Source organism: Lissotriton vulgaris, chromosome 2_1 (genome assembly GCF_964263255.1).
Source record: "Lissotriton vulgaris chromosome 2_1, aLisVul1.2, whole genome shotgun sequence".
NCBI lineage: Eukaryota > Metazoa > Chordata > Amphibia > Caudata > Salamandridae > Lissotriton > Lissotriton vulgaris.
Window position 1 is genome coordinate 2010935585 of NC_141687.1, and position 22063 is coordinate 2010957647.

General features: G+C 42.1%; 1 protein-coding gene across 1 annotated transcript in view; it reads right to left on the reverse strand.

The window, feature by feature from the left end:
* The window catches only part of TM6SF1 (transmembrane 6 superfamily member 1), a 556895-nt gene that overhangs the window by 149781 nt on the left and 385051 nt on the right, over window positions 1–22063 (reverse strand). The window contains exon 8 of the mRNA XM_086958234.1: window positions 11621–11713. Within this exon, the coding sequence (XP_086814360.1) occupies window positions 11621–11713 (93 nt within the window). The remainder of the gene's footprint in view (window positions 1–11620; window positions 11714–22063) is intronic.

The window sequence follows — 22063 nt, forward strand, 5'->3', positions numbered from 1 at the left end:
CATGGGCCACTCATACGTGAGGCGTGCCGCGGACATATTCAAGGCAGGTGATGCGATCCACACATCTGAGGAATATGGTTTCAGGGTGTCCTTCCATGGGAAGGGCGGCCTATGTATTGACCGATTGCAAAGTTTTGTGGAAGAATTGTTAGGGCGGCACAGGTCACCGCCATCAGTAGTCATAGTGCACATCGGGGGCAATGATTTGGTAAGACTGAGCAGACGAGCTTTAATCGAGCACATACTTTCAGCAGTAAGTTGGTTAGCAAAGACGCTCCCGGGTTGCACAATAGCTTGGTCACACATGAATCCGAGGAGGGTATGGAGGGGTGGATTGTCCACAACAGCGTTGAACCATTCGGTAAAGAGGGTCAACAATAAAATGGAGAAATTGTTTCGCTCTGCTCATCTTCAAAGCATACCTCATGGGTGCATCTGGTGGGACCACTGTTATTCAGACGATGGGGTACACCTGTCCAGGGTGGGGAATGACTTGTTGATAGGAGACATGATAGCTTGGCTAGTGGGATTGAGGAGACATGACCTATAGGAGGTGTGGGGGGGCCAGATAGTCGGTCAACTATCTGGCCTGTGGTAAGGTCAGGATCGGTGAGCAGTGATTTCAAGGTCCCTAGTGGGGGGCGCCACCCATTATGAATGGGAGCGCCCGGGGGGAGGCGGCCATTGGCCCCTCCCACGGGGGGCGGCACCCATTACGCATGGGATCGCCCAGGGGGAGACGGCCATAGGCCCCTCCCAGGGGGAGACGGCTATATGCCCCTCCCACGAATTTCCCGGGGGCCGGATATCCGCTCCAGCGGAAGAGAGTGCGGGGAAAGGGGGGGGGGGGGGAGTCCACGCTGTCCTTCTTACGGATACCCCGCACGGGAACTCGGACGACCTTAAGATGGCGCCGAGTGAAAAGGGGCCCCCATGACAAGGGAAGTTACAGTTGGCTATGAGGGTAAAGCCCTCTGTGCATGTGCCACTCACAGGTGAGGGCAGAAATTTGGTGATAGGGATCTGACACCGGTTAAGACCTTGCCGTTGGCCCCTAACAATAGGATGTACAAAAATTCATATGAAATGCATTATGTCATGATGTTAGACTCGGTTAGGAAAATCTTTGTATTAGAGATTTGTTAAGGTTAGCCTGGATACCTGTCTTCATCAAGTGTAATGAAAGTTGAATTTTGTACATGATACATGAAATGTTTTAATTTAAAGTTTTAAATTTTGTTTCATATTTTAATAAATACGGCCGGGGGGGGTCGTGAGGCCCCCCTGCCTTCCAAAAGTTCAAACTGTGTCTGTCTCCTACCATTGGGTTGGTGATGGACGGGGTGGCGGGCATCCCGGACCATATTTGTAACTGTTCTGTATGAACCCATCGAAAAGCTACAATATCATACAAGTGAATACATAAGCAGACATTGCTTCTGAATACGTTTATTCTGGAATTAATTTCACCAATGGTTCTGTAATAAACTTTGCTCAGGAATAAAACCAGGCATTATCATGTTTAATTTGTGCCACTTTTCTCTTGCTTTCCTTATTTCATTTCCTTATGCTTCTTTCTTTCTTTTCTTTTTCCTTTCATTCTTTCTTTCCTTCATTATGTCTTTCCGTTTTTCATTCTTTCCTACATTGCTTCTTTCATTCAATTTTTCTTTCATGCATTCTTTACTTCTTACTTGCTTTCCTTTTTTCATTCCTTTTTTCTTTAATTTCTTCTTTACTTTGTTCTTTCATTCTTACTTTCCTTTTTTCTTGATTTCCTTCTTTTATTTGTTTTGCTTCCCTTTTTCTTTCAATTCTTCGTTCATTCTATCTTGCTTTCAGGTTTCTTTCAGTCCTTCTTTCCTTCTTTCTCACTGCCTTCCCTCCTTCCTTCTTTCTTGTATTCCTTATTTCTTGCTTTTCTTCTTTCCTTACTTCTTTTTTTTCTGTGTCTCTCATTCTTTCTTTTTCTCTCATTTTCTTTCTTTCTTTTTTCTCTCTTTCATTCCTGCTTTCATTTGTTATTTCTTGCAATTTTGGATTTCAATTTTTCTTTCCTTCTTTCCTTCTTTCTGTCTTCCTTTCCTTCAAATATTTATTTTTTTTCTTCTGTCTTGCCTTCCTTCTTTCCTTCTTTCTTTACTGCCTTTCCTCATTCCTTTCTTCTTTCATTCTTTCTTGCCTGCCTTGTTGCCTTTTTTTATTTCTTGCCGTCTTCTTGCTTTGCTTTTTGCTTTCTTTCTTTTTTCTTACCTTCTTTCTTGCCTTCCTTCCTTGTTTCTTTTCTTCCTTTCTTTCTCAAAGGGAAGAGGCTGGCACAATGATTAGCTTTTTTTAGTTCAGTGTTAGCCAAGACCTATTCATTGAACTACAATTATGTGTGTGACATAGTTATTTATAGAGTTCATTAGCCACACTTGATCCATTTGTCTGTGGTTGTGTCATTTAAGTTTTTATCCAACCCACTTGATGTCACTACTTGCTCCCTGCGTTATTGTGTCCATCACCAGGGGGCTGAACAGTGGGACTCTCCAGTGCTCTAATAAGCTTTCAGATACTCCTTTGTATGCATATCCCGACTTCCATCCATTTGGTCACTATTTGGGAATTGACATCCATTCCCAAACCATGCCGGGTTTTGTGACAACCAGCCTGCTAATTCTTGAAGCCAAAGGCACACAATTGATGAACGGAATGCAGAACAAATCAAAACATTCACTCCCAGTCAAGAGATCTGGATTAAATCCATCATTCTTTTGCTCACCATGCCACCCCAGTTTAGACCTGGCCATATGCAAATCAGTCTTGACCCTTTGCCTCAGGGGAAAAGTCCAGCCCGAACTGCCAGGCCAGGTCCTCCTTGGACCGGAAACAAGCATCCTAGGACCGGTTTCGGGGTTTCACCCCTCTTCAGCCAGGATAGATTGATTCCAGTGGCACAGTGAGCCCAGGACCCACGTCTGGGCATACCTGGCGCACTTAGGGCGAGAAAGTAAAAAGACACACAATTGATGGACGAAATGCAGAACAAATAAAAACAATCACCCCCAGTCACGAGATATGGGTTAAATCCATCATTGTTTTGCTCACCATGCCACCCCAGTTTAGACCTGGACAAATGCAAATCAGTCTTAATTAACCCTGTGCCTCTTGGGAACAGTCCGGCCCGAACTACCAGGCCAGGTCCTTTGGATCAGAAACAAGCATCCTAGTGCGGGTTTCGGGGTTTCACCCCTCTTCAGTCAGGATAGCTTGATTCCAGTGGCACAGTGAGCCCAGAACCCACGTCTGGGCATACCTGGCGCACTTAGGGCAAGAAAGCAAAAGGTACACAATTGATGGATAAAATGCAGAACAAATCAAAACAATCACCCCCAGTCACGAGATCTGGGTTAAATCCATCATTCTTTTGCTCACCATGCCACCCCAGTTTAGACCTGGCCACATGCAAATCAGTCTTAATTAACCCTGTGCCTCATGGGAACAGTCCGGTCCGAACTGCCAGGCCAGGTCCTCTCAGGAACAGAAACAAGCATCCTAGGGCTGGTTTCGGGGTTTCACCCCTCTTCAGCCAGGATAGCTTGATTCCAGTGGCACAGTGAGCCCAAGACCCACGTCTGGGCATACCTGGCGCACTTAGGACAAGAAAGCAAAAGGTACACAATTGATGGACGGAATGGCGAACAATTCAAAACATTCACCCCTAGTCAAGAGATCTGGGTTAAATCCATCATTCTTTTGCTCACCATGCCACCCTAGTTTAGACCTGACCATATGCAAATCAGTCTTGACCCTGTGACTCATGGGAACAGTCCAGCTCAAACTGCCAGGCCAGGTTCTCCTTGGACCGGAAACAAGCTGCAGCAGTTTCCCTTTGTCCTGAACTAGCACTGCCTGCAGTGCTACTTTGACTTCTGAGCCTTTGCTCAATTCTTGTTTCTGCTTCAGTACAGCCTTCTGCGCTATTTTGCGTTCTTGCCTGCTGATTCAATACTATTCCAGTATACCATTGTAACCTTCCCTTCTGTATATCCTTTTCCAGTCCCTGCTTTTCTTCCCCTTTCCTTGGTTCCAGTTCCTAGTTCACTGTCTTTCTATTCCTGCGGTCTTGCTTCTATTACCTTGTATGATTGTTACTTGCTTTCTGGCAAGTGTGCCCTGCATTTTCCTTCCTCACTTATTAAGTACTCTTCCTTGCACTCCTCCTTGCTAGCTCCTTGTCGATTGTGCTTGTATTTAGTTCTACCCCCTTGCTGTTACTGCCTTGCATGTTCCTGTCTGTTCGCCAGGATCCATGGGCACAGCTGACAACCTAGCTGGTGTTTCTTTTTCATTGTGAGTATTGTCTTTGAGTTACATTTATGACATCCCCCTAGGTATCAGCCCTAGGTATCAGCTCCACAGACACTGCCCTTGGATGCATATCCTATATGTGGGTATTTGCAGTTAGTATCTGTAACAGCAATTGTGGGTTAGGAACTTACTGAGCTTCAGTCTTACCATGTGGAGCTCCTGAGTGCTTTACCCCACATTCCCTTTATTGTTAATGTTGTTGTGTGTGTGTGTGTGTATATATGTATATATGTCTGCACGTCCATGCTGGGTGTAGTTATTCTGAATGCTAAATTGCCTCTTGAGTGCCCATCCTTTGAGTCTTAGCCATCTTGTTCACTTGTACTGACTTCCCCTTTGGATCCCTTTTCCCCTTAGGATCCCTTTTCCTCCTCTGACTTCCTGTGTGATCCTGGGCAGCACTGTACTACTCTTTCTGTGTATGTTTTATACCCAGTCCCCAGTCCTTGCCCAAGTACCTGACTGTGTTCCCCATATAGCCTGGAGGGTCCCTGACACTTGAACATGCATCAAGTGGCAACGCATCGTCCTATTTCCGCCATTGGCTGACTTCACTTTGAGTTACGCCATGCTGCCCTTTCACAAGCAGCACATCCACACACAAAGGGCATCATTACGATGTAGGGCGGATCGTTGCGGTCTTGGTACTGACTGACCTCTGGCCGGCAGTTCCGACACCACAAATACAATGCGACAACACCATTGGGTCGCAATTTCCCATTTCTCCATGGGAGCTTGTGCTGCGGTCAGAAACCTCACGGTGGGGATTATGAAAGGTTTCCCACTGGCTGATGGGCGTTTTTTAATTGTTTTTTCAGATTCACAAATGCCCAGCAGCTTCCCCAAAAAATCAAGTTTCGCGGATGTGATAACAAAACAAAATTTACCAAAAGGCTAGCAGTCGATGCAGACCTATTGACTTTGCCAATCAAAGCTTGTTTATCATTTTGAGTCACTCTTTTTTGTTTAAACTGTATTATCAAGATACAACAATTGAATTGCTGACTACTCAATCATATCTACTGCCTGCCTGCCTTTGATCGGTCCGAGGAGACCCTAATGCTCCGACTCACTGCTCCCGCTCCCGTGTTCTTGGTGTCCCTGCTGCCATCCTCGCACCAAGGGGAACCACAGCATCCAGAATTCCCTTTTGGTGCACGGCCACCCACGTAAGCAAGAAGCGCCAGGAGGCTGTAATTTTGGTTGTGTTTTGAGATCTGCTGATTTGCTGTTCTGTTGTATCTGTGTATTCTGACGGCGCTTAGGGTTGGGGCCCCGCCAAAATAAGTAAAAGGAAGATGGGGGGTGGGGTAGTAGGTACCCTTGATGCTTTTCTTAGCAGGGCTGACTCTGCACTGATGCAGGAGATCCAATTGACGGAGCATAGGCTATCGCTTGAACCTCCACTTCCAACAAATATTTATAGCCTCCCCGCGCAGTCGTTGCAACAACCAATAGACTGTTTAACCAATTCAGAATTGCATAGCAGCCAGTCCAATGTAACAAATCATGGTCCAGTGCCATTAACCATACCTACCCCACAAGTTCAGGAATGCTCATTAATGCATCTATAGTTACCGCTAGGGGTAAGAATCTTAATGTGGGTATGAGTGGTTTGGGTGGTGAACCACCCACAAACAAAAAAAGGAAAGGACGCACTCCGGCAAAACTAAATACAGTACCCCCCAAGCCAGCAGAGCGAAAGATGGCCACCGCTGGTAAAACAAGCGCACATCAGTTTGTGGCAAAGCCTACTGATATTATGCCTGATTATAACAGTACTACAGCCCATTTGATCCCCTCATCCTCCCAGTTTAACATGGATGAGCTATTTTGTTGTTAGAAGTGAAAATTACAGCTATGATTGATCCGGTGCTCAAAATGTTGACCTCGGTAGAGGATAGACTAAAGAAGATCAAACAGGGTATCTTTGGCACTACACCAACTAACCCTAACATTTCTGATCCACAAAAGGATAGTGGGATAGTCTCTCATCGGGTGTGAGTATTTGATACAGTGCAAAATGGAATTCCGGTAAAAGTCTGTAATATGCCACCCTTCACCGCAATAGTTATAAATTCTGAGTCCCTATGTACCATCAATCCATCTGATGAGGGCACACCCACAATAAAGGAGACGAGGAACGGGGGGAGGGGTCCCAGGAGTGGGACTCAAGGGATACCCGAGTCCAGTGATACGAACCTACATATGTCTTTGCATCTCCCTCGAGAAGCAACTCCATATACAGTGGTCCTTGCAAACATGCCAAGGCTCCCAAATGATGCCCGGGAACATTGGTCAGTGCTAAAGAACAAGGCCTTACACCTGCTAGGTAACAGGATGGGGATTAAAGGTCATCTATTTGCTGAGTTCAAAATGGTCCTTCCATTAGGGTTTTTTTTACAAACCACAGAGCACACATAGGTTTATTGAGTGGCGGGGATCGGCTAGCCCACAACTCTATCAAGATTCTAGAGTGCCCACAAGTAATTGCTTTGATATTTTTACATCCCTGGAGGAAGTCGACTGGGAACAACTTGTTCAACCATTGCGATGTCTGAACCCAAGGAAGTTCCTAAGGATACTAAGGAGTGTAGTCTTACATGTGATGAGATGGGAACTTTATCCTTGTCAGAAAAAGACCATAGTGATATGGTAAATATAACTACTAAAAGAGTAGTAACATGTCCCCATAGAATAATTAGTATCCTAGTTATGGTTTACTAGAACAGGGTCAAGTAATAGATCAAGAGGTATCCACTGTTCATAATAGTATGAGTATTGAGAATCCCAAAACCCATATGACCATAGCCTCATGGAATATCTCAGGGCTAACATCTAAAATTGCATCCAGTGATTGGTCATCATACATTAATGGCTTTGATGCCTGGATATTCCAGGAGTCTGTGGATAAAGTTTACCACCCTGGTTTTTAAACGTTTCAAAGGCTGCTATAGGGGGGCAGAGAGGAAGACCGATTGGAGGGCTGACATGTTGGGTTAGACAGCAGGAAGGGATAAGGCTGGAAGAGGTACCTATTGATAACCCAGATATTATGGCCATACGAGTCTGTTCATCTCATGGTCCAGACACCGTGATTATCAATGTGTATGCAAGCGGGCTGCCGGGTGGTAAGGGATCTAGTGTGGTTACTGCCCTTGATGGATATTTGGAAAATTTAAGGGGGTTCCTGCAACAGGATCATGGCAGGAGATTTTAATTGTTGTTTTGAGCCCCTGGATTACGAGGATGGGAACCTGACCAAAGAGGAAGACGCACAATGGAATATTCCAAAGTTAGAACTGGGCACCATAAAAAAATTAGACAGAGGCCGCATTACAACTGAATGGCTTCTGTCTGGAAAGGGGAATGAGGGCAGTAAATGGGAGGACGAAATCAGATAAATACCTTTGACAATGGATTAAGAAGTAGTCGTATATATTTTATATTTATTAAGGTAGAATATTGGTCAACCGTCCTGGACATGGAGGTCCAGAAACGGACGGAAAGTGACCACCACCATAAAACTACAGGATGCGGGATTTTGTAAACTGAATACCAGGAAGGTTGAGTATAGCACGGAAGAGATAACATTAACTAACGACATGAGGAGAGTCAAATGGGGAAGGATCGAAAATAATGAGGACGAATTGACACAGTTGATGGACTTGGTTGAACCAATTCAACAGCCAAACTTCTCAACTGTGACACAGAGGAGGATATTAATTTTATTATTTTGCAGGTCCATGAAGATATGTTTGATAATCTAAATTCGTATTTTATTAAAAGCAGTGTTTTTAAGAAATAGTGCATTGTGAAAGGAGGCTCTTGGTATAACAGTTCCTGCAGACAGGCTTATAAAAGCCTATCGAGGATTATTAGATCTAAAGATATGGGTAACATCAGAAAGGCTAGAGCAAGGTATAAGAAAGTGCAGTTGTTAGCCAAAAAAGGAATGGAACGAGGATCGATGGCAAGATTTGTTGATGGCCTGCAAAGGAAGGAATATGACACAATTTTGGCAGCTAGTTAAATGGGGTAGTGGTGAGATGAAGCAGACACCAGCTAACCATGTAGCTCCTGAACAGTGGGTCGCATATTATGAGGCGCAGTTTCAGTCCACTAATTTCAACAAGGAGATGCCCCTATGGCCATCTTTCAGGAAACCCCTGCGTTTTACTAACACGGAGGTTGAGTCTGTGTTAAAGTTAATTCCGAGAGGTAGGGACCCCAGCCTTGACTGCATACCTGCTGACCTGTTTGTAAGGGAAAAAGAGTTTTGGGTACCCTATATTAAGCCATTGGCGAAAGCCGTAGATGGTGGTGCTTCGATTCCTGATACCTGGTCAGGTGCCGAAATCCTACCAATATATAAGAAGGGTAATCTGTCGCAACCAGGAAATTATCGCCCAATCAGCCTGATTGATTCTATTCAGAAGATTGTAGCAAGCCTAGTTCTGTGTAGAATTCAGGCTTGGATTGTCGAAACAGATATTCTGACACCATTACAAGCGGGGTTTCAGCCACATACAAGTACCCTTGATCAGGTTTTTAGGTTTGTGTTAATTTATTGCCAGGTGGTCATTATTGGAGGGGGCACAATCTACGCGGCTTTTGTGGATCTAAAGTCCGCATTTGACTTAGTTCCCCGTGCGAAACTATGGAACGCATTGGTGGAAATGGGGATGCCCCCAGAATTGGTGGTAATCTTGGTGAAACTACACGACTCAAGATATGCCCAAGTTCACTGGGGTAAGCCTGGGGATGTAACTAAGAGGTTTCCGGGTTCCAAGGGGGTACGCCAGGGGTGCGTACTAGCTCCCACCCTGTTTTCATTAATTATAAATAGGGTAGTTCAATACTACGCTGATCACCCTATTGACGCTCCATCATTGGCAGGTATGAAGATACCTTTGCTCATGTTCGCGCACGACACCCTGGTAATATCTAATACCAGACAGGGCTTTTAGGCCTCCCTGTCATGGTTTGAGGTGTTCTGCCACGACCATGAGCTGAGGGTCAATGTTGAGAAAACAAAGTTCATGATGCTTCATAAATCCAAAGTTATTACCGGGAGAATATAAATTAACTGTTCTCTTGGACCAGACAGATATATTTACCTACCTGGGCATAACCCTAAGCAGGAAGTTGAGTTGGAAACTCGAGATTGACATGTTCCCTTTAAAACATGCGCAATTAGCAGGTGCATTGATTAAAGAACATAGGCTCTCTTACACTAAGCCCATTGCCCCTGTTCTGCAAATTTATAATTCAAAAATTGGCCGAGCTATACTATATGGTGCTGAACTCTCGGGCTTCGAGAATCTAACGCCATTGGTAATAGCGCAAAATAAGTTTGTCAGGTCACTAGCCGGCCTTCCTCAATCCTCCCCCTTACGCCACTCTACTTTGACCTGGGCTGTCATAGTATTGAGGATGTGGCACAATTTAGGCCATTGGCATTCTGGAGAAGATTCTGGACCACTCCCGAGCTTTCTCTGTATGCCAAGGCCTTATTGGATGTAAGGAGGTCGGTACCTTTGCATGACATTTCATGGTTGAACTAAATCAAAACCACATTGTATGCTATGGGGATAAGCACCTTATAGGAAGATCCAATTTCATCATAATTTCTCCCTAAACAGATTTTTAAGATAGCTTATTGGGAAATGGATAAACTAAAGAGGTTTTCATCAATTATAAGGCCGACACGGACAAGGGAATACCTAGAAGTAAAAAATTAGACCAAATTGGAAGGTTACTGGGATCTCATTTCCAGGCCGCTCAATCGGAAACTGTACCATCAATTTAGGGTAGGCTCACTCCCCATAAGAGCGTTCACTAGTAGATGGTCATCACTAGTTGATGATAAATGTATTTTTTGATCTGGCCACGCTGAGACCATAGCCCATATTCTATTTGTCTGTCCAGGTTACAATCTCCCTAAAATAAAATGGCTAAAACCTGTTTGTAAGAACTTGGGTACAAGATGAGCTCAGGAAGCCCTTAGGCTCCTAAGGTCAGACACAACGGATTTCATTGTGGTTGCAATGGCGACATTTTTTAAGATGGGTGCGGGCAATTCGAGCTAATACAATGGGGGTAGATTAATTCTTTTATTGTAAGTGGGACTAGTACCTGGTCATGGGTTTATAGGGAATGACCACTAGATATATTTCTGGTAGACAAAGATTTTTTTTATTGTCAATAGAGTGGTTTTTATTTTGGTTTTAGTATATGTACTTTGAAAATAGATGAATGATCTATTGATTTTAATAACCTATGTTACTGTCGATTTGATTAACCATATTTTGTTAATGGCTAAATATGTATTAATTGTTTTTATGAATGTGGATTGTTTGTTGGCCTTATGAAAAACAGAAATATGTTATGAGATGAATTAAAAAAAATATTTTATCATGTGTCTTTTATGATTGAGAAATCGAAATAAAGACTATTTTAAATTGAATTTGAATTTTAAAGTCTATGGACCATTTGTTGGTGCCCATTAAAAGTCATCATTTCCTGTGATATTCAATGAAACTAAAATGGCTTTTGATACCTTTATTAGTACACTTGCCAGCCAGGAAGCACCTTTTCTGATCTATTATAATTATGTATTAGTGAATTTCTTCCCCAATTTTATTTTTAATTGTAAGCATTTGTGTTCACACTTAGTAGACAGTAAGTTTTCTTTTAGTAACATTTACTTGTAATAAAATATTTTTTTTTTAATACACCAGATTGCAAAGTTCAGCCCTACTGGTTTTGCCAATGCTTGTTCACATTGGGACAGCTTACCTTCCCAGGATGTCCTTCGAGAAGTCTTGTGCGGTTGTTGCATTTTTTAAGCTCCCATGAGCTTCTTTTCAATGCTTCTGTATCCCAAAATTGACCGAGAGTTTCAATGTTTTTCTTTTTTAGGCTCCTATACTTCTCTATACCCCCTTCAGGCCGAGCATTGCTACTTTTGATGAGCTCCCGGCTGCTTCACTTCACTGCAGCTGAGCGCAAAGCATTTCTTTAAAAGGTCTGCCTTTAACATCCTCATACCCACAAACAGGCATGCACCAATGTAGTTTGCATACGTTACCACTTTAAAGCAAGTCATAGTGGGTTTTGAAGTTTTATGATATGTTTGTTATACATGTGTATTTGAAAAAATATTTACGTTACAAAATCGGATGCATCAAATATAAAAGGTAGAAATTCCAAAAGATACATTGCAGTATATATGATGATTCACAAGCAGCTTATATTCCTGTACCTGAAGCTTGGGATAGGCAGCTGGGTCCTTTAGATAAGGCTCTTGAAGCTGAACATAGAATCGACAAAATTCAGCAGGACAATCTAAAGCGATCTGAAGAAAATGACAGCATTGGAGTGGTTATGAGAATAAATGTCATTTCTGCACCTATAGTTACAAGAAATAATATAAGCTACATATTAACTACATATACGCTGCATGTTATCTACTTGTATCATTTTATTTGTGTTGGTAAACGGATCTCTGTTTCTAATGCATGTGTCACACTTCACATTTAGGCAATATCATGAAACTACGGTTTTGGTCATGATGAAACATTACAGTAAAGGAACTGCAATAAACTGACATTTTGGTTTAGAAGTTAAGACTCGGTCTCTTGCTCTGCACCCCTGCGCCATACAATAGGTATTGTGCATGTTGATTAAGCACAATAAGATAGTAGCAAGTCTCAGTCGCTGCTCAGCGTTATTGCTTTCCTTTCCTGGTCTGGTTTAAATGAGGCTTTGGAACACCTACTCGTACAATAGCATCTAGGTGGCACTGGATTAGCTCCACTGCAGGTCTGCAGGATGGCTCAGTGAGTAGATCGCTGTTGCTGATCTATGAGGTGATTTGAAGGTCACATGTTTGAAACATGGTCGCCTTCCTTCCTTCCAAGGTGGGTAAATTGAGCAATTGTAGATATTATACAAAACGGGCTATTATTGTAACTCGCCATTCACACGAGGCAGGAGAACTAACAGGGTAATTCACACTTCTTTCCTATGCATTCTCATCTGACGTCACATCCCATAAATTATCCACTTGCTGGCATGGTCATCTACTCGCAAGTATGGTCCTTCTCATCATGCGCACCTCACCTTCCTTCTCCGTGTTTATTCACACACAGCACACTCCCTGGTCCTTGAAAAATTCTCTGGGAGGTCTCAACATCCTATTCATTGTCTGGCGTGGTACGGATGGATGTATTCCTTCCTATCTCGAATCCTGAGGACTCAACCTCTACACACAATAGCTTTCAATGATTCAACCCAAATAAACAAATTTAAACTTTCGAGTATTTTTTTTGAGTAATCATATTCTTTTTGTTTTAATTCGACACCAAAATGCTAACTTTTGTCGAAATTTTCATAAAAAATTCATCAACATACATCGTTCACTTTTAAACAAAAAGATAAAGAAAATAATTTTCACAATGTATAAACATAGAAAAGATTTTTTAAACAGCTTCTTCTGTGCTTCTTCTTTGGCTCAATGCATTTCAGGCCAGACCTGGCCCTTAATCAGGAGCATATTAATCTATATCAACAATGTACACATAGTCATGAGTAACTTATTTCAGCCGAAGGAAAGAATTTTATAGTGCAAAATTTCAAGAGAATTGTTCAATGAATATCCTGATTCAAGATGAATACGTTTATAAAAACTACACCACCGTCACCACACCCACATGTGCATCGTGAAACAAAAAATAGACAAAGTAAAACTTGCTTACATGTCCGGGCTTCAAGCAGGACAATGTACACCTAAAAAATTTTAACGCATCGATTATTGTCGAATTTACTCTTTTACCGCAACTGCTGGTACGTGTTCAAAACCCACTAGTCTGAAACCCACTCTTACCAGAGAATCACAATCTCAATACAGGAAATGCATTGCTTGTTCAGAAAAACTCCTCAAATCTCGAATGCTGTCGACAAACGAATGGCATAAATAAAGAGCTCTCAAGTTGTCTCTAACCACCAATCTTAATCCTCACCTATTGAAACCTTAGTGAGCGCGTCCTCATCTCCTCGGTGAAACCACTACTGAATGCCAGTGCGAATCAATACCCATACTAGTGTGAGCTTATAAACATCAACAGAGGACTTCAGTGTGAGCGCCATCTTGGAAAGGTGCTTCTCGCCAATAATGAACAAAAATACTCAGAGGAAACAAAATCTCGTTCTATTCGAAAAAGAGAGTTCGAAGAAATCAACAATCGCCTAGAGAAATACACCAAAGAACTCAAGAAGGAAAACTGCGTAAATACAAAAGAGATACGTTAGGTTATAAACTTAACGAGGTGTATACATGCCCAGAAGTTTATGCCCAGAGGAGTTAATTTCCAAAAAAGAAAACCACAGTGACAACATCAGAGGAAAGCAGCGTGTCAGATTCGGATATTAGTATTAGTAGACCTCCAGCGCAAGGGCAACTGGGAGATAAAACTTTATCCAAAGAAACTTCTTCAAAGAGTGGAGAAAGATCTACTGGTACTAAGGATTTTTTATCTCAGGCCACGGATTCCAGTCAAACACCCGGCACGTCAAAGGTAGTAGAAAAACCAGGAGAAGTCACAGTAAAAGGAAGACTAAGGAGCCAGAGATAGACCTAGTAGTAAACATCTCCAAGGTAACCCTGATGACTGAACAGAGAAGAATCCTCAACAGAGGTTTCAGTTTTGTGCCCACATATGACACAAATATCCTTGAAACGGAAGTTGTGTTCTACAAATTCATGCGTATTTTGAGTCTTAAAAACTTTTTCAATAACGTAATACAAGATCCACTTGAGAAAGAACAACCTGAATTTCTTGAATTTAAACCCAAATCTAAGTTTCAAGCTCCCATATCTCACAAAGTATTGGATGCTTTTGAGAATTCCATGTTACGAGATTTCCAAAGTTTAAACCTGCAGAAGTCTTCAAAGAAAAACCTGACATTACAAGATAGGCAAATTCTTACATCACTTCAAAACAATGATCAATTGATAATACAAAAAGCGGATAAAGGAGAAGTGATTGTGGTTATGGACACATCCTTCTTTAAAAGTAAAGTAACAGAATATGTTTCAGATGAATCAACATATTTACGACTAGATAGAGATCCCATCACAGAACTAAAAAGCACTCTTCATCAGATCTTGGAGGATGCATATGAAAAAGGTTACATCACTACTTCAACTCGACAATTTCTCACCATTGATTTCCCAAGACAACCAAGGTTTTATATGCTACCTAAAATTCCTAAGCATTTACATAACCCACCCATGCGGCAGATAGTCACAGGATGTGGAACCATCTTTGAACCTCAACACATCAACACATTTCTTCAATTATTTGTTCAGAAGTGGCCATCATATGTAAAAGATACTACAGATTTTCTTAACAAAATCAGAGAAATTACCCCCACCAAAAACATGTTGCTCTGTACAGTGGACGTTAATTCATTGTATACGTCAATACCGCACCAAGCTGGCATCGAAGCAGTAGAATGGGCACTCTTGCAACAATCTGGAATCAAGGCATGAAAAAATGTTAGCCTCGAGATCCTGCAACCACAGTTATTTTACATGGGACGGCCAATTTTTTCTTCAACAGAAGGGTACATCTATGGGCTTCGCTGGGGCGCCAGCGTATGCCAACACTTTTATGGCCAAGTTTGAGTTAGACCACATTTTCAATGATCAAGAGTGGAGTAACAACATGAGTCTTTTTTGTAGATTCATAGATGACGTATTTATCTTATGGACAGCAAGCAAAACAACATTGGAAGATAAACTACTCCAATAGAACAACTACGATGAAAACATTCAATTTACACACACTATAAGTGATCTTCAGATACCATTTTTGGATGTTCATATTCAACTAAAAGAATCACAAATTGTAACATCTGTTTTCAGAAAGGAAACTGACTTGAATATTTTCAGAGTTTCCATCCACCAAGCCTGAATTTTTTTTCCCTTTCTCACAATTTATGAGATTGAAAAGGCTCTGCTCAGAAGCACAATTGACCATCCAGGAACGGAAATTTAAGGAGAGGGGATATCCCCAAGAGATACTTGAACAAACAAAGACTCGGATCCAGGCTCTCGATCGAAACAATTTGCTTAAACAAAGACCCAAAGAAAGAAAAGAAAGCCATGTGTTTGTTTCTAAGTTCAGCACAAGTACTCAGAAGATTAAGAATATCATCACTCGTCACTGGGCGCTTTTGGAAAGTGAACCAGATTTCAAAGGGATTTTCACAATAAACCCATATTTGCCTTCACAAGGTCCAAAAATCTGAAAGAAATTCTGAAGTTTTCATCTAGGCAAAAACAGCAGACATCATATAAAGGGATGAAAAAATGTACCGACTGTGTACATTGCAACAATGTAATCGTTGGAGCTAGTTTACACCACCCTCAAACAGGGAAAGAGATTAAGCTGTACCATAATTCAGATTGCAACTCAATGAACTTGATTTACTACATTAAATGTCCCTGCGGGAAATTATATGTAGGCAAAACTGAGAGAAAACTAAAAGTAAGGATCTCGGAACATAAAAGTACAATTAGAAACAAGAATGTGAAAAGTAGTCTAGCGATGCACTGGACTGAAGAGAAACATAGCATAGCACAAATGCAATTTTCAGTACTTGAACAAGTCTTGATCTCTGAAGGTACGGATCAGACCCGATCCCTCCTCCAAAGAGAGACTTTTTGGATAAAGAAACTAGGGACCCAAGATCCCAGGGGGTTAAATGAACGCATAGATTTTGTGTGTTTTCTGTAATATGCACTCAAATGGAATTTATTATCTGTATACTGTTGACCTATGCAATGCTTAAATAATGTAAGTGGCTTGTATCCATGTATTTTGGTATATTCATGTGGTAATAATCCAGTTTTTTTCAAAGATATTCGTTCATTAATGCACCATTTATTTTATTTATTTTTTCCCCTGAGCACTTTCACAACCCATTACCTTGTTCATTTGTAGGTCTTTTTTGTATGCAAAGTTAAAGGTGTTTGAAACATGGCGCTAGAATGGTTAAATAGTGAAGATATGATTCCCTGTGCATCAGCACACGTTCGAATGGAGTGTCATTAAAGTTTTTGATCGACATGGCAAAAAGTGTAAGGGTTAAATCAGTATGGGAGCCTTTTTATGCAAATATATGTGGGAAATGGGGCTAGACCCAAACCCATCCCTGTGTAGGGAGGAATATTGTGTAAAATGTACACATGTATATAGAACCATGAACTCAATGCAGGTAAGTACCCAGAGACAATACATGCAAGATGTAGTCCAGGTACGCAATTGTGTAGTAAGCAAACTGTGAGTAGTACCCTATGACACTCCTATGTGTATGGATATAGTGTGAACACATAAAATAATACAATAGGCTAGAATACTGCCAAGCAATAACGTAAGCTGAATGACAAAGATGAAGGAGTGCATATCACTGATGTCCTGGCCACGCAGGAAGGTTGTAATTAAATATGATTTATTCAAGCGGATAGCCTGTTGAATAGTTCAGAGCACCAAGTAGTTAAGTTGTGAAGGAGAGCCCCACCAGGAGCAGCCTGTCTGCTGCTCAGCCCATGTCCAACTGACACTTCACCTCTCTACGTCCCAACATTCCGAGGCACATCAATAATCCAACATTCTATTGAGCATAGAGCACAGGCACTGGCTGAGCAGGAGGTGTACAATACATTTCATTACAAATGCAGGATACTACAGTATGTTTTTGCTATACTCCTTGAATACATACGTCATCATGCCATCATTTGACTGCATAATAATCTCACATTTTGGAAACAGAAAGAGATGTGAACAAGACAAAAAATGACCTTGCCCTTTCTTTCTCTATAGGGAAGCACCATACCTCTTTCAATCCAGCCAATGGCAATCAAATACCTGACTACTCTCACTGAATAGTTTTCCTTAACTTAAAAGTCTGCAATTGATAACAGGCTGAACACCTGAGAGTTTCTCTCTAAGAGAAGCCGAGGAAGGGCTTCATGTGAAGCCCAACTATCATCAAAAACTCCCCAAATCACCAGCCGAACATACTAAAATAAATAAACATACTCAAACATTCTAGCCACTTTACCTTCAAAACCCAATGCAAAATTTTAGGGTGAGAGGAATGAGTAGAGTGTTTTTTCCTAAAGAACCGTGAGTGAGAAATAAGGGGTAAATACATTTACAAAGGAATTGTTTGTGGACCCAAATACCATAAAGTTTCACTAATTTCATTTTTTGAGAAGTCTGAATATCTGATTCTCTTCTACTATCCAAAAGCACCTGATTTCATATCAAGATGCCCTTTGACTAATGAGCTTCTCATTCTCAAGGGATGCTTCTGTACTAGAAGCTAACATAGCTTTCAAATTGATGCACAGCGGAACACTTGCTCAAAGATATAGTCTGACACCTTCCCAGTAAGTCCTTAAACATAGGACAGGTCAATTAAAAGTTTACTCATATGGTTAACGGAACAATCTCTAGGGCTTACTAATAATTACTTTTTTTTAAACCACCAATTAGCTGCATTTTGTCAACTTTCACTAGTTGTCGCTAGTTTGCATTCACATTTTGTGAGAGATCCTGTCTAAGTCCCAACAAGCGGTTTTTACCAGCCATTCATACAGAGCTCCCAGTCGGGAAACACTAGAGGCAGGATAAGGCAGTGACCACTGGTCTGGACCAAATTGCACAACTGAAACCCAAGAACTCTGCGCCCGAATCACCGAATGAACTTAAGACAAAATCCTAAACTTACTACCATTTTGGTATTCACAGAATGCACTTACTACTTCTGGTATTCACAGAATGCACTTACTACTTTTGGCATTCACAGAATGAATTTACTACTTTTGGCATTCACAGAATGGACGTACGACTACTAACTTTACGTCTGCACCTGGGCCGGAATTTCTGTCTCTGGGCCAGAATTTCTGGTTCCGGGCCGGATTCTCCAATTCCGGATTTTCCGATTCCGGCCCGGAAGTTACGAACTGTGGTTGTTGATCATTTTAGCCGAGAGTAAACACCTGTCCAAGTGCCTACCATCTCCCACAATGGATCAGCAGACACACTGCAGCCAATCGCAGCCAATAGCTTCATTTTGCCATGATGAACGTTGCAAGTGCCTAACATCCCCCACCACGCTCCAGCTGAAGCCAATTAACACTAATTGACCAGCACCACAAAACACATAAAAGCAGCACACATTGAAGGAGCAGGTTTGGCCACAGAGAGTTCGCGTTTACAAAGCTGAAATTGCCAAAGAAAAATGGATTCAATGAGGAGAAAGAAGAACTTCACTGCAGAGGAGACCCCCATGATTGTGGAGTATATAGTGAGGCACCACAAACGCCTGTATTGCCCCCCACCCAGCTGCACCAGTGGCACACAGAAGGTAGCCCTATGGCAGCAATTAGCCACTGATGTCACAGCATTGTGGGAGGAAAGGCGCACAGTGCTGGACATCAAGAAGAAGTGGCAGGATGAAAGGCAGAGGGTGAAGGAGAAATACTACAGAATCAAATTAAACAGGATCCTCGCTGCTGCATACCCTGGACCCCACATCGGCCTCACCCCACTGGAGGAGGATATCCTTACCACAATACATCCCCACTTGGTCCATGGCCTGCCTGTCAGTGACGTCCGCTTCGTGGTACCAGGTAAATGGGATGAAAAGAAAAAGTGTATGAAAAGATTGTCTGTGTTGCACTGTCAGGAACTTGTCCAAAGTGTATATACAAATATAATCAGTCAGAGACTCATGTGTCACCATCTGTATGTATAACCACAAGTCCCAGAATCCTTTGCATTAGAAACGGCAAATCCCTCCCTCCCTTTTGAAAACATGGGCACAGCACTGCTGCCATACATACACAACCCTGCAAAGTAGCAAGTGATAAATATTAGCAGGGATGCGCCAGTACCAATGCGACACGCAATTCAGCCCTTGCGCAACCATGGATGCGTCTCATTTACATTGCGGTGCTTTGTGGCTCAAGGACGGACAGATGTGTGTTGCATCTGATAGCATTAGGGGGGTGCTTTCCTGGAGTTTTGTTGCAAGTGCGATGCAACTCCAACAATGTCCATGGACCGCCCATACCTAACGTACTGCGCCACTCCTTACGTCTGTTTCAAGCAGGCGTAAGGTTGCGTTGCTGGGGCCTCTGAAAAGGGACTCTTGTAGATTTCACTGCATCACTTTTACGAGGAATATCCCAAAGGAACGCCCACCCTGCCTACATCAAAGTCGATGCAGGTTCAATGTTGCGCAGGGCTTCACAACGTGACGCTTCACCATAGATGCATAACGTTGTGACTAAGTCGAAATGTGTTGTCTGTTGTACACCACCGCTGTGTCACAGAAGTGACGCAACAGCAGTGTAAACCTTTTTCAAGGGGCTTGTAAACCTGCCACAAATTATCCAGGAAGTAAACCACCCTGTGCCAGCCTAAATCACAAAGCAGAAGGTGAGAGAATCATCAGATCAAAATATGTCATACACATTTTATTCATTTCCCACCCTGCCATGCCATTACATCCCTAACACACTGCTGCTCCTACCTGCCCCGTCTGCGGCAGTAATTCACAACACTGTTAGCATGCAGAAGATATGGGGAAATCCCTGAAAAGTTCCACAAGCACATTTTTCATTTGGTTACTTTTATCTCTTCTCACCCATTGACACATTCAGTCAGAGAACTGACAACTGCAGTAGCAGAGGTTCCTGTATCTACTGGGAGGAATCGACAACATACAGAGAAAGGCTTTACAACCTCACTAACTGGTAAGTCAAACTGGCCAGGAGATGGTCAAAATGCATACATTGTCAGGAGATGACAGAGGGACATATACGTATGTAAGTCAACCAGAGGTGAAAAAATAGCTTCATTACAATTGGAGTTGTCAATGGACATTCACCTTTAGCATATGACATTTGTGAAAAGCGAAAGACAAAATATAACATGTGTTGGCTCATCATACCTTTGTAATTGTGGAACATAACATGTATTTCACCAACAGTCCCAGACCTGGGAATCCAATCCTGTAATCGAGTGCCACAACTAGTCAAAAGGATGTCCCCACTATACTGTAATAGTGTCTGTAGACCTAATCAAGAAATCCAATTTGCACAAATATGGTAATGATGAACAAGCAGTGAGATAACAGTCTCAGTAGTGTTGACAATGCATCCACTGTCCAACTTCGAATCTTTCCAATACTCATTAACTTCTTACATTGGATGGATTTTTTGTTGGGCATCAACAAAACACGATAGTGGAACTTACCTCAAGATTCGTAGTCATGTCATTGTGATATAGGTTGCATCTAGGTACTGGGCCCATTCTAAGTTATATGTGGGATCACTCATGATATTATGTAAAACACAATTCTGCAACGGTGGTGCCCACAACTGCTTGTGCTCATCCTTTGTGCATTACATGTGGCTGCAGAAATGTAAAGTTGGAAAACACACTTATCATTGTAGGTACAATGAGGTCCTCCCAGAATCAAAAACACACACTGACTTCTGCTACAAGGTTGGATGTGACATCTGTTCAGGGACCACACACTGTTCCGGTGTTGGGCCAAGGTAAGTAAACCCAAGAATAATTCTGGCAGAATGCTCATTAAATGTGCCTTTCACCTCCATAGTATGTTGTATGTGTTGTACAACACTGTTGTCCTACATCACAATATGCTCACATTTGGCATTTGAACACATGCCAGATCAGACCCTGGTGGCTAATGAAAGGATGACACAAAATGTATGCCAAGTGAGTGCAGAATGGACATACAATAGAACAATGTGTCATATGAAGTGACCAAAACACAACAGGCTTGCACTTCAATGATAGGATAAATCCCTAGCAAAATATAGCTAAATGTATATGGTTAAATCATAATGAAATTGGTATGGCTGAGGCCCACACTGATTCCAGTTGTGTACCTTTGAGATGGGTGTAGGGGCTGCTAAGGTGAATCTTCATGCAGTTACACCTGCAAAATAACTTGGCTGAAGAGCAACACGATAATCCAGTGCAGGGGGAAAGCATCAAAGCTTTTCAGCCTATCCGCAATGTGTGATCATAACCAAATGTTCTTTTGTGCTTGCCTCCTCTTCTACCATATTCACATGTATAGGTGAGTGTTTGACATATGAGGTTTGGATGTCTGCTGTACAGGACACCATCCGTTGTCAGCTAAGTAGTACCATGATGTCGGAAATAGAGTATGGGAACAGAGGCCACTCAAAGGATGGACATAGGAAATCTGTGTTCTCTCATTCAAAAATGAGCTGTGTGACTTCATGGGTAGGGAAGCACAAATGAGCAACATCATCTCCCTGACTTCTGTACATCTGACACATGAACTCCTTTCTGACTTGTCAACAGACATTACACTCATGAAAAATGTTAGTCAGTACAGGTGCAACATCGGGGACAGCTATGTCTATAACATCTATGAGGAGACAGGTTCAACAGGTTACACCAGTGGGGAACGCGAAGGGACAGAAAGTTGTGGCTGGAGCTGGTGAGTTTGCTAGTATTATGAACATCTCTGTGTAACATCTCAGTGCTATGGTGTGAGCTGTCATTTGTGGTGGTACCCTAACCAGGTCACATGATCCTCATCTGTTGATGCAAAGTACATGTAA